The sequence below is a fragment of the Cottoperca gobio genome, chromosome 7 (genome assembly GCF_900634415.1).
Source record: "Cottoperca gobio chromosome 7, fCotGob3.1, whole genome shotgun sequence".
In the NCBI taxonomy this organism is placed as follows: domain Eukaryota; kingdom Metazoa; phylum Chordata; class Actinopteri; order Perciformes; family Bovichtidae; genus Cottoperca; species Cottoperca gobio.
The window spans coordinates 6,831,640-6,847,718 of record NC_041361.1 but is presented as its reverse complement, the minus strand read 5'-3'; the positions used below and the strand labels follow the sequence as shown (position 1 = coordinate 6,847,718).

The 16,079-nt window shown below is 42.2% G+C and overlaps 1 protein-coding gene across 1 annotated transcript; it reads right to left on the bottom strand.

Moving 5' to 3' along the window:
• Positions 1–232: 232 nt before the first annotated feature.
• On the bottom strand, positions 233–15,776 carry dcaf1 (ddb1 and cul4 associated factor 1). Its single transcript, XM_029435013.1, has 25 exons — positions 15,570–15,776; positions 14,285–14,405; positions 14,113–14,189; positions 13,954–14,027; positions 13,737–13,850; positions 12,899–13,036; positions 12,165–12,755; positions 11,703–11,804; positions 11,447–11,605; positions 10,815–10,994; positions 10,168–10,377; positions 9,837–10,006; positions 9,543–9,667; positions 9,012–9,247; positions 7,304–8,379; positions 7,012–7,210; positions 6,540–6,622; positions 6,072–6,156; positions 5,730–5,963; positions 3,779–3,872; positions 3,177–3,281; positions 2,898–2,971; positions 2,701–2,796; positions 2,336–2,600; positions 233–1,615 (listed from the first exon to the last, which is right to left on the bottom strand). The coding sequence occupies exons 2-25, from the start codon at positions 14,395–14,397 to the stop codon at positions 1,560–1,562; spliced, it is 4,656 nt and encodes a 1,551-aa protein (XP_029290873.1). The 5' UTR covers positions 14,398–14,405; positions 15,570–15,776; the 3' UTR covers positions 233–1,559.
• Positions 15,777–16,079: the final 303 nt, after the last annotated feature.

The following is a 16,079-nucleotide window of genomic DNA, read 5'->3' as shown; positions in this document are numbered from 1 at the left end:
TATAACGATCACGTGTGTGTGTGTGAGTGTGTGTGTGTGTGTGTGTGTGTGTGTGTGTGTGTGTGTGTGTTGATTAGACCTTGACATTGGCACCAGTTTCAGCATTCACTCTTTTCCTCCTTTTAAAGAACCACAAATATTTATACCATCCTTATAAATTTATGTCATAATAGCTTAATAAATGTCAACTGGCTGCGAGCATCAATAGCATTTCATTAAAGAAGCACACAAAGATAATTTTGCGGCTTTATTTATAGTAAAAATACTTTAGATACATACAAGCTGTACATAAACCGTCTCAAGAAACTCAACATCCAAGTCTTCTTATGGAAAAGAAAACAGGTCAAATGAACAGATACAAGGCAAAAAACATGAGAAATCTATGTTTGCACCGCTTTCAAAAAGTGTGCAAGTGAAAGGCATTTGTTTTCACAATGTTGAGAGTTTGCCTCCCGTCACTCCACTCGGAAAAAACAAAAATTTGAAATGAAAATATTTTTGCTGAACTTCACCACCATCTTTTATTTCCAATGTTCCAATTTAAGCTTTCTTTCCAGATTTAGCCAGATCGATGTTATCCTGTAACATGAGATTAAGTAACATTTTCCCGGTATGATGTCGTTATCGACAGCACACGGGCCAGTAATCCAATAAAAAGGCAAATCAAAAATTCTTGTAAAATAACAGAATGGTGGAGAGCTGAAGAAGCCTCTTTATGTCCGTCGTATTCTGATAGTGAGCAGGTGTGTCAATAGTTTTGTTACAGTGTCCACACTAGTTATGGTTTCTTCAGCGAGAGCACCAAACTGATGTAATGTCTCGACTCATATGATGAAATCAGAAGGCGACATTCACGAATGGCACTGCTTTGTGTGGCGTTTTGGTCATTGGTTTAAGGTGGAAAGTAAAAAGTAAAACCTGAAGGCGGGTTTTAAGCTCGATAAACCATCGGCAACATGTGTGTGCATCATATTAGCTGCCTAATTCAATGCTTTATTACTTTTTGGTGATTAAACCAGGCAATCTGGCCAAATACAAGCTTGAGAGAGCGATGTATCCTTTGCCACACAAATGCAGACCCACAGTGCTGCAATGTAAGCCTTTCCCCCTACAAACACTAATCTGTGACCAAACAGAGGCTTACAAAGTGAGTGAATCAATATCAAATGAAGAGGCTCACTTAAAAAAGCCATAAATGTGATCAAATATAAAACTTTTCTTCACTGCATCTACACACTGGCAATTTCTCTCACCATCAAGCCCACTTCTTCTTTTTTTTCTATAAAACTATATCGTATACAATCATTTTTGCGCACCAGTAAGTCAATTTGTGTGCATTGGTTTTTCACCCCCTCCATCTCTATGAGATTGTTCTTCCTTTGTCTCGTCACTTGTCAGACACATACTGTTGTTTCACACTGGCAGTGCTCCAAGTTATCTCCCACCTTATCTGCTGATATTATCCTCTTTTCTTGCCTCCTGTTCTGCAGCTCAAGTGTCTATGAGGCAGAAGTCTGGACCTGATGTCCGGTTCCTCGGTCTCAGACGCCAGTGGCTCCTCACTCATTCAGTGATAAGATGATGTCATCCTCAAGGTCAGAGTTGTCGGAGCTGTCTGTTTGTGCGATATAAAAGAATACAGATTTAGAAATGTGGGGGTACAGAGACTGTAAAATAAATAAATAAAGAATCATCCATTTTTTTCCTGTCAAATTCATGCTTCCTCTGCCATTCTCTAAAATAAACCAAGACAGCATTTTTTTTTTTTTTTTTTTTTTTTTTTTTTTTATAATTCCACCGGGAAAGACAACAATTCCTCACAGTGACCAGACAAGCATGAAAACACAGAAATTGGACTAAACATCAGCCTTGATGCATCACTTAGCTGAGACGGCAGATCAGGGCCCCATTCTTCAAATGTAGCTCAACTTAACCAGGCTAACATCCTGTTATCAGGCTAAATGATGCGGTTCATTCTCATCCAGCTGAGTGGCTTCTTTAAACACATATATAGGGTTGATTTGTTAATCTACAATAATAGTGCATTCTTATTTTAAAATAAAGACAACATTAGTAGAGCGATGAAACCATGATCAGTCCTTCATATAATGTGCTGAGCGCTGATAATACAAGGATCATTTATTGTCATAGTAAAACACCGTTTTAGTCTCGTGTCAAATCATCGACAGTGAAATCCAGCCAACATGATTATCCACTTTTGAACAGACAATTAAAAAGAAACAGAAACAAACAATAATGGAAGTAGAATAACTCAACTTTGTGAGACTCTATAAGCCTCCTGTAGACACCCCCGCTCAATTGAAGCACTACTCACCATTGTCGCCATCCAGATCAACGTCGTCATTATCAGAGTCATCCTCGTCATTGTCATCATCGTCCCCAACATCAACATCTTCTTCAAGAAGGCGTGCCACCTCTTCATCAGAGGGAGAGAATTCATCATTCCCATCATCCTCCTCTTCGTCGTCCTCATCCTCTCCTCCGTTCTCATTTTCTAGCTCTGCGATGAGGGGATCTGTATCGATGTCGTCGTCTGAATCTTCATCATCGTCATCGTCTTCCTCCTGATCGTCATCCTCCTGGTGCACGGATGACAAGAAAATAAATCAATTACAATTCTTTTTTTTTTTTATTGCTGGAGGCACTGCAGTGTCGGAATTAAAAGAACAAAGTTAGAACCTGATCCTCTTCATCCTCCTCCTCTTCCTCTGCAAGTCTCTGCCGGCCGACTTCATACAGCCTGCACACTGTGTCTGTGTTTACAGAGTCTTGGTTCTACGGGACACGCAGCAGGAAAAGGAAGTTAAATTCACATAAATTATCATAACCTTTAGCAAAAGATAATTGCATTCTAAAGCCACGTGACAAGAATTTACCTCGATCACAGCGAGGTAGCAGTCTTTGGTATCAGTGCAAAGGTCAAATATATTCCTCTTGACATCAATAGTGGCTGAGAAGAGAAAAAACGTGTCAAAAAAAAGCATCAATTTCTGAAAATAACATCAAATATTATAGTAATTAGTAACTATAACTATTACAGTGTAAAAATATCTATTCACAAATTGGACAAAAAAGAGGCCGAGCTGAACCCTTGATTATCATGAACAGCTCAAAGAAAAGCTCAATTAAAGCGAGGTGAGGGCAGGACGCCTTACCGATTGGTTTGTAGTCTGTGGCGTTAAAGGTCCTGAACGATGAACCAAATGGACTTTTCATCTGCATCTCCATCATGTCGTCTTCATCGTCAGCCTGCAACATTGCTGCGAAACCAGAGAGCCAGAGTACGAGTGAGGGAGTAAATAAAAACTGTGCACAGCGAGTTCCTGAGCGGTCCAAGTGGTCGTGGTATGAGCAGAGCCATTACGGCACGCCCATGTCTCCTCCTGTGAGGTGGTGTGAACCAGCTGGTTCTGTCCGTTACCAGTCCAACGCAGAGCCTTCTGCCCATATGGCTCTTAGTGACGGTGGTATCAAGGGCGCGCACACACACACACACACACACACACACACACACACACACACACACACACACACACACACACCACACACACACACACACACACACACACACACACACACACACACCTCAGACTCTGTTCACGCCTCTCTACAAATACACACATGCTCACTTAGCTTCATAATTACAAGCCTTTCACTCAAACACACCTTTCACACACTCATACTGACTGTGGCGTGAGATGTAGGCTTGATGCCAAATGTTCTACATTACCCATCATGCATTGGCTTCTGTATTTACCTCCATAGATGACGGTGCCGTTGTTGTTGAAGACCATTCTGCACTGGTCCAGAGCGGGAACTGTGTGGAGGAGGTGGAAGGTCCGTAGATCCCACTGAAACTCCAACTAAGGACCATGACGCTATATTTCATTTATTAAATGTTTCGCTGTATACTCATTACTTAAGTACAACTTTAAACAAGCACTCTTGAACCTCAAATATTGCAATCACTTAAAAAAATAAATTTTAAAAATATGGGGCTGTACACAGACCCATCAAATTAACCATAGAGCCATTTTCTTTCCTTTAAAAAAAATTACGTAAACAAATATTTTAGCAGCCACAAACTGTATATTTGAAAAGACTAAAACTCATTGTCTGCCTCAGTTTTAGCACCACTAACAGCATTGCTCTAAGGCAGGGGAGGGGAACCTCCGGCCACCATTTGATCAGGCCCTCGAGGTAATTCGTAAAACGCACGCAAAAAAAATCCACTAACAAAAAAAACTAGACGGCAATATTTTGAAACGGCCGACTGACTGTTTTTCCTGGCCACGGTCAGGGTCCTTGAACACAACACGAGCGGAACGTGTCATCACGTGGTCACGTCATGTCAAAAAACTTCTATTTTAAACGAGACGTCGTTGACATCAGTGAACGCAGCGTGGTGAGTGTAAAACAGAGAAAGCTGGACGCGGAATGTCGCACTTTCTAGGAGAAATGGACGAACGATGATTTCTCTGTGGAAGTTAAAGGCCAGTGTGTCTAGTTTGTGTGGACGTACTTGCGGTGATGAAAAATAATCTCGAGCGTCATTACTGCACGAAACATGCCGAACTGCACGAGCTGAAAGTACGAGTGCGTTCGGATAAAGTTAATGCTCTTCGGCGGATTTTGGCCCAACAAGCAGCTCTCTGCAGAGCGTAACATACAAACATGGAGAGATAGAGAGGTAGACCACCACACCAAGAACAGACTGTTCCACTACTGCTGTGCAATTATCACTGACATTTACAATACTCATTTTATTTTCTATCAACCACTTGGTACTTATATTATTTATTATTCTATTTAATTATTGTTTACTGCCTTTTTACTTCATATGTTCTTTTGCTGTGACAAGATACATTTCCCCATTGTGGGACTAATAAAGGATTGTTTTCTGATAAAACAGAAAAATACATGGATAAAAAAAAGTTGCTTTTTTTGCACAGCATAAAAGAAAGGTGAAATGAATGGGCTGTGTCTTAAAAAATATTTGCAGATGTTATGAGTTCAATAATTAGTATGGCCCTCGAAGGATGTTGTAAAAAGAAAATGGCCCTTGATAGGAAAAAGGTTCTCCACCCCTGGTCTAAGGGATACTAGTCAGTCCTCCACTTTGGTTGAGACTGAAATATCTCAACAGCTATTCAATGGCTTCCCGTTACATTTTGTACAGATATTCATGGTTCCCTGTGTATGAAACATACTGACTTTTCCTCTAGCGCCACCATGTGGTTCACATTTGTGATTTTTTGTGAAATGTCTCGACAACTACTGGATTGATTACCATGAAATTTGTAACAGACATTACCGTCCCCTTCTGGATGGATTGTAAAACCTTCCTTACCTTTTCTTCTGGTGCTATTATCAGGGCAACACTTCAGTTCTGTTTATGACCAAACACCTGCAAAATAATGACATTCCCAGCCTCAGCTCTACTTAGCATGCGGACACGCTAAACTAAGATGGAGAACATTGTAAACATTAGACCTTCTAATCATCAGCATGTTATCATTTTCATTTTGACAATGTCAGCATGCTGACATTAGCATTTAGCTCAAAGTGGATCGTGCCTTCGTACAACCACACAACTCTGGTCTTGCTTGATGAGATTAGGGATGAGATCGTTGCCATTAACAAAAAACTAAAACGGTAGCACGGTGCACTGTACTCGTCAACCCAATATGTTTAAGCATCAAGGATACAATTTCCGTGTTCACGATAACCTCCAGGCCGTTGGGATGGAAAACGCCACTGATGTTCATGTTGAACTTGTCAAACTTGTGGATGGCCTGAGCTGTGCGCACATCCCACAGCACGCCATCATTCAGCACCAGGTCATCTGTTGGGTTGAAGGTGGCACAGTTCCTCTTGTAGTTGTTAGCCAGGTCTGGGTTGTTTAGAGTCAGAGTTACCTGACCCGTCTGGATGTCATAAATCTGGCAGAGAGAAGAGCTGAACGTAAGCATTCACCATTGATGGGTAAAGTTTTTTTCCTGTATTTATCGTTTCACATAATCATGTTCAAATAATACTGATGTGCATACCCGGGCTATATGTTCCTTAGTACCAATGACACGATCTTGCGAAAGCTTACTGAACTCCACATAATGGTCGCCCAGAAAAGAATGCCTGAAGACAACAAGATCAACATTTCAACACTTAATCAAAAACATGGGGCCAGTGTGGGTATAAAAGCAGAGTAGTTTAAAACTTATTATAGCTTAAAGACACTGTAGAACAAATCAGAATCCATCAGCTGAGTCCCGTGATTGCCTTGGTTAAACTGTACGGATGAATGATGCCAAGTGCTTGTGTTCCATGAACTGAAGACTGCAGCCCTCAGGCTGTTAGCGGGAATAATTAAACAGCATGTCTTCTCCTTTCGGCAGCTCCCTCTTTTGACAACATAAAGCTGCTGTAACATTGGGCAGAGAAGGACCACATACATGGAGGCAGTGAATCACAGACAGGCATAAAAAATTAGTTTAGTCTTTTGTGCAAACATCACTTACTTCATGATGAAGACTGATTTCATGCCCCACAGCGCAGACAGAGGGTAACTCCAAGAGGCTGACGTTAAGAGCAGAGAGCCATCCTGAAAACACAAAATGTGATGGTTTAAAGACCTCCTCCACGCGTGTTTTCAGACACGTAAACATTCTGCTGTGAAGTATAACGCGTGTCTACTAAGGTTTTCCCACAAATAAGTTCTACTTGTACTACTACCATTGAAAACAAGTATCTATAAACAGGCAAATATTGTTCATTTCAAAAGTTTAACTGCTGGATGCAAGATGTCTCCCACTTCACTGAAAGGTCTTAAACTCAGACATCCAAGTAAAATAAAAATGTACAAAAGACATTTTCGAATAGAGGGGGCGCTTAAAATAACTCACACGTAAGAGGAGAAGGAAGAATACATTCAGCAACTACAGAAAGACATAGCATAACATTTTTGATATTCTAGTAGCTTTCTCTACGGACCCGTGAGGGCTCCAGGTGAGTGATGGCTGAACTGTGACAGCTGTAGCTGGCTTCCTCCTGGCCTGTAAACACATTGTAGAGTTTGAGCTGCCCTGTGCACGTCCCAAGCATCAGGAACCGCTCGCGAGCTGAGAATGCACAACACATGAATCCACTCTCGTCCTCGTCCGCTTCCCTGAAGACGGAGATCGGGCGGAACCTTGGAAAATGGAAGAAAAAAAGAAAAATGCAGATTTAACAGATCGCACTTTGTTTTCAAGGAAGGAAACATGAATCTAGCACAGCTACCTACCTGCTGAAGATAAGATGTCTGTCAAAGCAGCCTCCATCCACTCCTCCATATTTAGGATATATAACCCTCCGTGTGTGTCGGGATGTAAAGTTGATGGGCGCTTGGCGTCTCTGTTTGGGCTCGGGACATTGATGGGGGGTGAAGAGAGAGAAAGGCGGGCATGTTGCCACAGGGTTCTTACAGCGTGCGTGCTGTTCCCTCAGGTACTCTGTGATAATGCTGTCCAATGCAGGGGGGGAAGGCAGGTGCCGATCAAACTGCTTTTTCATGGCTGGACTCTGGCTGAAGGCGCCATGGTCAGACTTTTGCCTGAGCACCCGAGGTTTCTTGCAGCTCACCGTGCCACACACCGCTTGCCGCTCGCGAGAGAAAATAATTCGTCCGATCAGTGGGGAGCCATTGGTACAGGGTGGGACACATGTTGAGGGGAAAACAGCGGAAGAACACACAGTGAGTAGTGATGTAGAGGGACGAGTCTGTGGATTGCTGGATCCTGGAGTGGATGGATGAGAGGGATGATTTACAAGTCTCGACCCAACACCGTTGGCCAGCCGTGGGGTACGGGGTAGAGTAGCAACAGGGGAGGCAGGTAGGGGAGGAGCGACAGGAGGGAAAGCAGAAGCTGCATGTGTAGAAAGAGACAGACATGCCATCGGGAGATCTGCCTCCTTGGTGAGTGTGGTGGCGGTATCATGAAGGCCTTTGGCAATAAGGTGGTTCCTAATAAGCAGCAGCAGCTCTTTCTCAGGGAAGGAGATCCTGGACTTGGCGACCACACTGGCCCTCTGCAGCCACGCCAGAGACACGTCCGTACCGATCATCAACGGCTTCCCAGAGATCCTTTCTATCAGCTCAGCTGCAAACTTACAGAACTTCACATGTTCGCTGCGTTTGTCCTGGAGCACAGGCTCCTTCATGAGCTGCTGGATGTGTCCGCTGCTGAACAAAGGCAGCTTGCTGATGATCTGTCTGACGGAGCTGGAGCGAGACAGACCCACCAGAGCCTTACAGGCCAGAGCTCGGATCTGATCTGCATCTGTAATGGGCATCTTCACCGTCAGCAGGGACAGCAGCACCTACAGGACAGAGGCAGTATGTAAGTAAAAACAATTGCTGACAGAAAAAAAGGGCTTGTCTGAAAGTGTTTTTAGGAACCGAGTGGACTGCCCCAGTAGTGTCTAAGTAGCAGCTTGGAACAATTCTCTAAATGCTTTGTTATTTTAGTCATCCTAAGAAACACACAACCCTTATTTTAAAGAGCATTGTGGAAACTGCTGCAATTCTTTGTTTAGGCAGCACAAAACTCACAATAATGCCGTTCCTTATCAAGTTGTTTCCAACTTTTGCACAAAGACTCACAAAATTGATTTCCAGAACCAACAATTAAATGTTCTACAGTTTGTCTCGTGTTTTATCTTTACATCAACTAGTCCAAGTGTAGTTGGAGCCTCTGAGCAAAAACAGTCGTCTTTTCAATCGACATTTTACAACCAGATATATAAATACTTGTATGAAAGATTAAGACATCCTTGTGTTAGGCAGAGTAAGTTGATGACTGTCTGGCCAGTTTTCCTTCTCCAATGTCCCAACTGCATGTCCAAATATTCTTAAGTGATAGGCTGAACCCCAAATATCCTGCGGTGCTGGTCTGTGCCGAGTCAACCTTCGAAAGTAACTTTGGTTACTGGTATAAGTTAGTTAACTCTACCTTGATGCCATTGTTGGACTGCACCACGTTCCACATCTTAGTGAGCACACTCTCGCTGGCTTTGGTCTGCTGAGGCAGGCGGCGACGGGGAGTGCCTGCGATGAACTTGCCAATGCTGGACATGCGTTTGTCTGGAGCACAGACGCAGTTGATGACGACCTGCAGAGCTGACTTCTGAATCTCGGCATCATTTACAAATACCTCTCCCTCTGCCACTGCCAGGACTATACTCATTCCTGAGGGGAAAAAATAATTACAAATAAATGAAAATTGCACAAAAATAACACTTGGAGTTCCGCCATCTCTCAGCAGAGCTGGGCACAGGTTTTATGAAATAAACAAAAATACAAAGTCACTAATTGTTATTACATTCTGTGGAGAGCGGTAATACTCATACACTTAATCAGTGCACGCTGCTCACCCAACATACTGTATGGCATGCTGCTTGAATGCGTTAGTGACTATTGGATATATACACTTAAAATTGTTGTTTCATAATAAAAAACTAAACACTTAAGTGGCAGCACCTACCAACAGTGGAAACAGTGGATCCTCCCTCATCAAGCACAGCAACAGCCTCAGACAACAACAGCTGGGTCTTTGGAACAACTGTGAGGATGCTCAGGATGTCGAGAGCGTAACGCACTGTATCGCTCCTACAGGGAAAGAAGAACTCATCATTTCACTGTCATTGTATCATATTATCCGATCATTATATCACCACATAACACATTAGAAGTCACTGAATAAATGAAAGTGAGAAGTTTTTTCTTATGTAAGAAATGTAAAAAGAAAAGGCGATGAGAATTAGTGTCGAGTCCATACCTGCCATAATAGGTCCTCCAGTCACAGGCAATGGAAATGAGCTGCAGGAGGAGCTGGACACATGACAGCTTGTGAAAGACCTCCGCTGGTTCCCAGTACAGCCTGAGTGGACCGTACTCTATCAGAAACTCCATCATTTCCACCACCTGCTCACGGCTGTAGCTGACCGCCTGGAGAACCAGAACACATCTCATCAGTACAGGAACATCTGCATTTCATTTCTAACTAAAGCATAAACACAGCAGCTAATCATAATATCTGTAGAATACATTAGTCCATAAGTAAACTGTCCAGTAATGTCAATCACACGTATCCTTTGTCTTCTGTGTACCTTATAGTATGGTTGGGAGTGAATGGGGGCACCCCCCTCTGTGCGCTGCAGGGATTGCTTCACCTGCTCCACCTTGATCGCCAGGTGGGCCTCAAAGTACCTGCGCAGGGCCATGCAGGTGTGCTTGGCCGTCTGCCTGCTGGAGAAGATCTCATCATCACTCAGCAGCGCTCCCTGGTCCTCAGGGTTCAAGATCTCCAGTGTGCTAATCTGTGAACAGTGAGGTCATATCATACGTTAGTACACTATGTATGATGGCTATGTCATGTTGTGTAACAGAGTTGACTGCTCGGTTTATCAGTTCTGGAAACAGCTTTTTCTGTTCGGGGGATCAACATGTGGACCCACAGAACTCAAACTGAATCCTGACTGCGATCATTTTAAACTCAAACTGAAAGAGTTTTTAAAGAAGGATCAGTCTGAGTTTTGTGTTTTTAATGTCATAAATATGATTGAGATCGTGTTTCCTACAGTTTCTAGTGTAGTTGATGTGAAGTTGTCTGTGTTTCTAGGGACAGGCATTGCAAATGAACATAGGCAATAAATGCTGTGGTTTGTGGCATCGGTTTATGATACATACCAGTCCCCATATAATAAATGATACAGATGGTTACGTCTACATGGTTACAGTGAGGATCATGTCCTACCAGATTGACGAGGCGTCGGAGCCCGTCCTGCCTGTCGAAGAGCTCCAGGACGGCACGGAAAGAGAAGGAGATGGAGAAGAACATGGTGGCGTGGCAGCAGCCGGATGCATGTGAGCATTCCAGCAGCCACAGTGTGTAACCAACCACATCTGACAGGATGGAGTGGGGCAACATGCACACCTTGAGAGGAAAGGACACACTAATGAATACAAATGTGCACTTCAAACTACAGCTATGCAATACTGATCAAATCTAGTATCATGTTCAGCAAATACCTCAATATTAATGTCAAAATGATTGTGCATGGATACATTCTTTTTTTAATAACATTATTTGTGCAGCCCAAAGTGACCAACACTTTGTTGGATGTATAACACACAAGAAGGAATTTGGTGTTCATTTAACTTAAATAGAACAAAGTTCATAATTCTATCACTAAACTGTATAGCAGCATTTAGGTACTTTGTGATGTAACACAATTATCTAAATTCTAGACAATATCTCATATCACAATTTAATGACACATGGTCAAGCTCCAACATCTTTCCTGTGGCATGTACAGGACCGAAACAGAAAGCTGCAAGATTCCCAGATTTCAATGTGTATTTGCATGATGTGCGTCTGTTTTGTACCCTTTCCATGGCGTCCTGGTTATAGGCAAGGTAGTAGAGGCACAGAGACACTCCAGTAGCAGCCATAGATGGTCTGGGGATTTCCAGCAACTTCTGAACTCCTCCATGAGCCACAAACTCTGCAGCAAACTTCTTGTGCAGCAGCAGAGAAGCCAGGTACTGCGAGAAGAGGGAAAAGTAGTGAAATAAGTCAAAGAGGAGCTTGAACATTGTGTTTTGGCACCATGGAGGGTCAACTAGAGGAGATGGTGTTTACCTTGAGAGCCTCAAAGGTGAGCTGCACGTCATTGGTCTGCTTTAGATCCATATAATGCATGAGCAGCTCACGAGCTCCCATCTGCATAAACACGGCCAGCAGCTGCAGGAAAGAGGAAGAAAGGCCATTACTCATGTAAATTCGCTTTACTATAGAACCCTGTAAATAACTAGTAGCTGGAACTAATGTTTAACATACATAAGCCCGTTAGTCTTTAACAATGTCCTGTGTAAACTAATAATGCATGAGGTGACCCTTCAAAACGCACTCTTTCATAGTATGAGAAAAAGAGCAGAATAATTTCTGTAATGATGTTCATAAGGAAGACTGACATCTGCTGGTAATTATGTGACACGACATGGCAAATGCATGACAAAAGTTGCTTAATAGAGTAAATCGCATTTACATGTTGTACAATGCTGTTTAACGATACACTGTGTAAGCTGAAGGGAATGGACTAACCTCCTGATACTCTCCCAGAGGTGTGAGATACTGCAGGATGAGCCTCTGCTCGATCTCTGGGGTCAGAGGGTACAGATGATAGTTGTTGCCAATCACCCAGGGGCTCATCTCAGACCAGCTGCTGTTGGAAAGCTCATTGAAGTTCCTGTCTGGGTCTGGCAAAGAGAAATTTAGCTTCTGTTTTGAGGTCCTGCCGCTCTCCCTGTCTGCCTTCCTTTTTAGGAAACTGCTGCCATCAGACATGCCTTGGTGTGTCAGTGAACCTGGGGCAGACATGGGCTTCATCATGGTTTTAACAGCAGAGTTGGCACGGCTGCTGTTCTTATGAGGGGAGTTGAGTCGGAACGAAAGGTCGTTTTCAGGCTCGATGGTTGAGAAGGGAATTTGGCCATCCTCCTCTGTCCCTTCCCTTTCAGCTCTGTTTCTCCCCGGTGTGAAGGGCTTCTCTTCAAAGCCTCCGTCAACGGTCTCCTCATCCAAAGGTAGCAAAGGCTCACTCAAAGTCTTCCTGGGGCTGGGCCGTTTGATTTCCCTTTTATTCTCAGCATCTTTATCCTGAAGCTCACGCAACCGATGTAGCATCAAAGGCACCTGTCAAAGTGAGGCATGAAAAACAAGTTGCTACTTTACATCATCTGCTGCTGATGAGCAGACTCCTCTAATGCTTCGTGGGATAATGCAATTCTATCAGAAAAGAAAAACAGACATTTGAGACAGCAGAATCCCGTGCTTACCAAAACAGAGTTCTCCTCCCTGTAGTTGGCTGCAATGTCCTGGTTCTCCATAGCGCCGGCCAGCAAGCCTGTGGCATAGATCCTGAGGGGCTGCTCAGCCTCCTGAGCCCACTTAAACAACCTTTCAACTATGCCCTCCTGAGAAGAACAAACATAGAAACAGTGTCAAATATGTTTAGAAACAAGACTATTAACAGATTCTTAATCAGAAAAGTGGTGAGGGCGGTATTTTGCAACTCATTTCAAAAGTATTGATTCTGTAGGTGTTTTATTCTACATTAAGTTTCTCTAACAAACCTTCAAAAGACTTTGAAACTTCAAAAAGACTCAACTGACAGTTTATCTATGTCCTTAAGTCAACTGTCGCACAGCGGTGTGACTCCACAAACCAAAAGGACATTTTTAGAAAGCAACTGATGTCTCTGGTTATCTAAATTTAATTATGTTGTTACCACCTGCAGTTCTGCCTTCTTCTCTATTCCATTTACAACTGCTTTAATAATTAAACACAGTGTGTCTGAGTGATACCAGAGAGATCTTCCTCACAAGGGAAAATAAAAACTCTTTCATTTTTAACTTCCTCTTTCTTGTTTTGATGGTGGACATAACTATCAATGGCAGCATTACAAACACGACTGTATACGCCAGTAGAAGGTGTGTAAACATGTATTACTTAAATGTACTTTTAATCACTAAACAAAGCATGTTCGATATGCATCTGGAAAACTACAATAACAGTGCAGCGTTGAAATAAATGTAACGGTTTTGGTTTGAAATATATGCTTTTTGGACAATAATAAAAAGCTGTTATCTCATCATTAAGTAAGAAATAACCCACCTTTTCCTGAAAGACCACAGCTGTCTCCAATCCAGGCATGATGTTCTGCAGCAGGCGACAAGCTGCTGCATTGAGGGAAAATTCTCTGCTGGTCATCACATAGCTATTCACCAGCTACAAAAGGGAAGAAAAAGATATATCACTATCTGACTCAGACGCTATAAATTGCCCCTTATTTTGCATTAAAACAGTCTCTGTTCAGTCCATCCATTCTTACTGTGTTCATAAAGTCATCATTCTTGAACAGGATCTTGAGCAGGTGCCCTAACACGCATTCTGGATCAGCTCTCCCTAGTGGCCGAGAGGGAAATGTCAAAAACATAAACAATATTCAAATCTCCAGTAATCTTCCCAATATGGGATCTTTTTTTTGTACCAGGGTGTCGATCATCAAAAGGGTCTGGGTCCGCCTTGTGGTATTCCTCCGTCTCTTTCTCAACAAGCTCTGAGATTCTGAAAGTTACAGCACATAAACACATTTAAGTCTCACCCATCAAAACATAGTTTGTGGAACCAAGTTTATCATAAACTTTAACTAAACAACTTACTTGGTGAGGATGTTAACCAACTCCTGTGTGCTGCCTTGTTGTTCCCTCTCCCACTGTTCCAGTAAAGCAGTCAGCTCTGCCTTGGAGTCCACACTGGCAGATGCCGACGCCATAGCGTAGCCTGTCAGGGTGGCATGCACTTAATATGTATTCATTTAATTAATTAATCAGCAGTGGAATAAAACTAATGTGGTTCAAATATGTGCTCAAACATGGTTCTTAATTACAAATGTGAGGTGCTTGTACTTTACTCGAGTATTTCCCAACGTTATACATCTACTCCACTATATCTCAGGGGTAAATATTGTGCTTTTAACATCTACAACAGTAAAATGCAACATACACTTTAATGCAGCAAGGATATTAATACAAAAACAAAATCATATATTGTAGAAAAACACAGAAAGGGATAATGTTCTACTTCATACATTTTTCTGGTAATACTTACATACTTTTATTTAAGTGAGCTTCTGAATACAAGACTTCTACTTGTAGTGGAGTCTTTTCAGTGGTATTAGTACTTTTACTTAAAATATAAATATCTAAAAACTTCTTCCACCACTTTTAATAATACATTATTTACAATACAGTCCACACTTATCCGCTACTCCTGAGGATTATAACAAAGTGTGCTGCTGTATAACGTGACCAATAACCTCACAAAGTCAACAAAAAACACCACCGACACACAAATACAGGATGCATGATTGTAGTCAGATGATCTATTTCGCTAAAATCAGGAGAACAAAGAGATCAGCAGATTTTCTCTCCATCGCTGCACTAAAGTCAAACAATTGAGTGTGCAGGTGCAGCTGCCCTCCAGAGACTGCAACTGTCAAACACGCAGATCTGATACTTTTCAAGTTAGCATATAGATTCAAATATGTTAGCAACATTTCTGTTTTGATTGGGAACAATTTCAGCAACAACACTTTACGTGTTTGAATTTCCTACATTCACATATAGCCGATACTCACTGTATCTCAAGGCAGCAGCAGCAAACTCAGACTCTGCCTGTTGCGGTGTTTGGCTAGCTAGACTGTGGCTAAACAAGGAAGCTAATATACTTAGCTTGCAAGCGACACACTTTAAAGTGGCCACTTTTGAATTTCAGTGCTATAGTTTGCATTACGCCTGAGCTGTCCAGACATGTACAGCTTATTGTTTCAGATTCACATCATAATCAAACCACCCGAACCTGCATGTACATGTAACCCAGCGCTAGCACTATTAGCTAGCAGCATCACAGGTAAACCTGGCTACTTAGCAAGCATGCTAACTTTACCTCGTTGTTCCGCTCAGTTCTTCTTTGGTTTTACCTAATTTTACCACCCGTATCAGTCCAAACTTAGATGGTCCAAGGTAAATATATACGCATCGATCACCGTTTCACAGCCAAAGCCTAATTTGGTTTATTGTAGCTTTGTGTTCACGGTTTATTATCATTATGGCGAACACGTTCCTCGCGTCATTTCACGAGCGACAGTCCACTTTTAATGACGAAACGATTCAATAGCAAAACATTGCGAAATACCAATTATTACCGTCTAAATGTCTGATTATGTACAAGGTTAAGAACGTGCCTTTTAAAATGATTCATCGTTTTTATCACTTCACGATATTTCTACAAATATATAAAAAGGACATTGGTGTGGATTGCTAATTTTGTCAACTGGTTCCAGAAGATTTAAGATGAACACTCATGTATTGTTTGGCAAGATTTCTGTACATTTCCCAATAAATTGACCATTTACGAAGACATTTTTTTTGTCAGATTTTGTTATGCTTACTGTTC

Excerpts from the sequence above, each read along its gene's own strand:
- dcaf1 (XM_029435013.1), bottom strand. The coding sequence starts at position 14,397 with ATGGCGTCGGCATCTGCCAGTGTGGACTCCAAGGCAGAGCTGACTGCT. Across the intron at positions 11,805-12,164 it reads CTCTGGGAGAGTATCAGGAG|CTGCTGGCCGTGTTTATGCA; the intron begins GTTAGTCCATTC and ends TCTTTCCTGCAG. Across the intron at positions 6,157-6,539 it reads AAATCAGTCTTCATCATGAA|GCATTCTTTTCTGGGCGACC; the intron begins GTAAGTGATGTT and ends TGTTGTCTTCAG.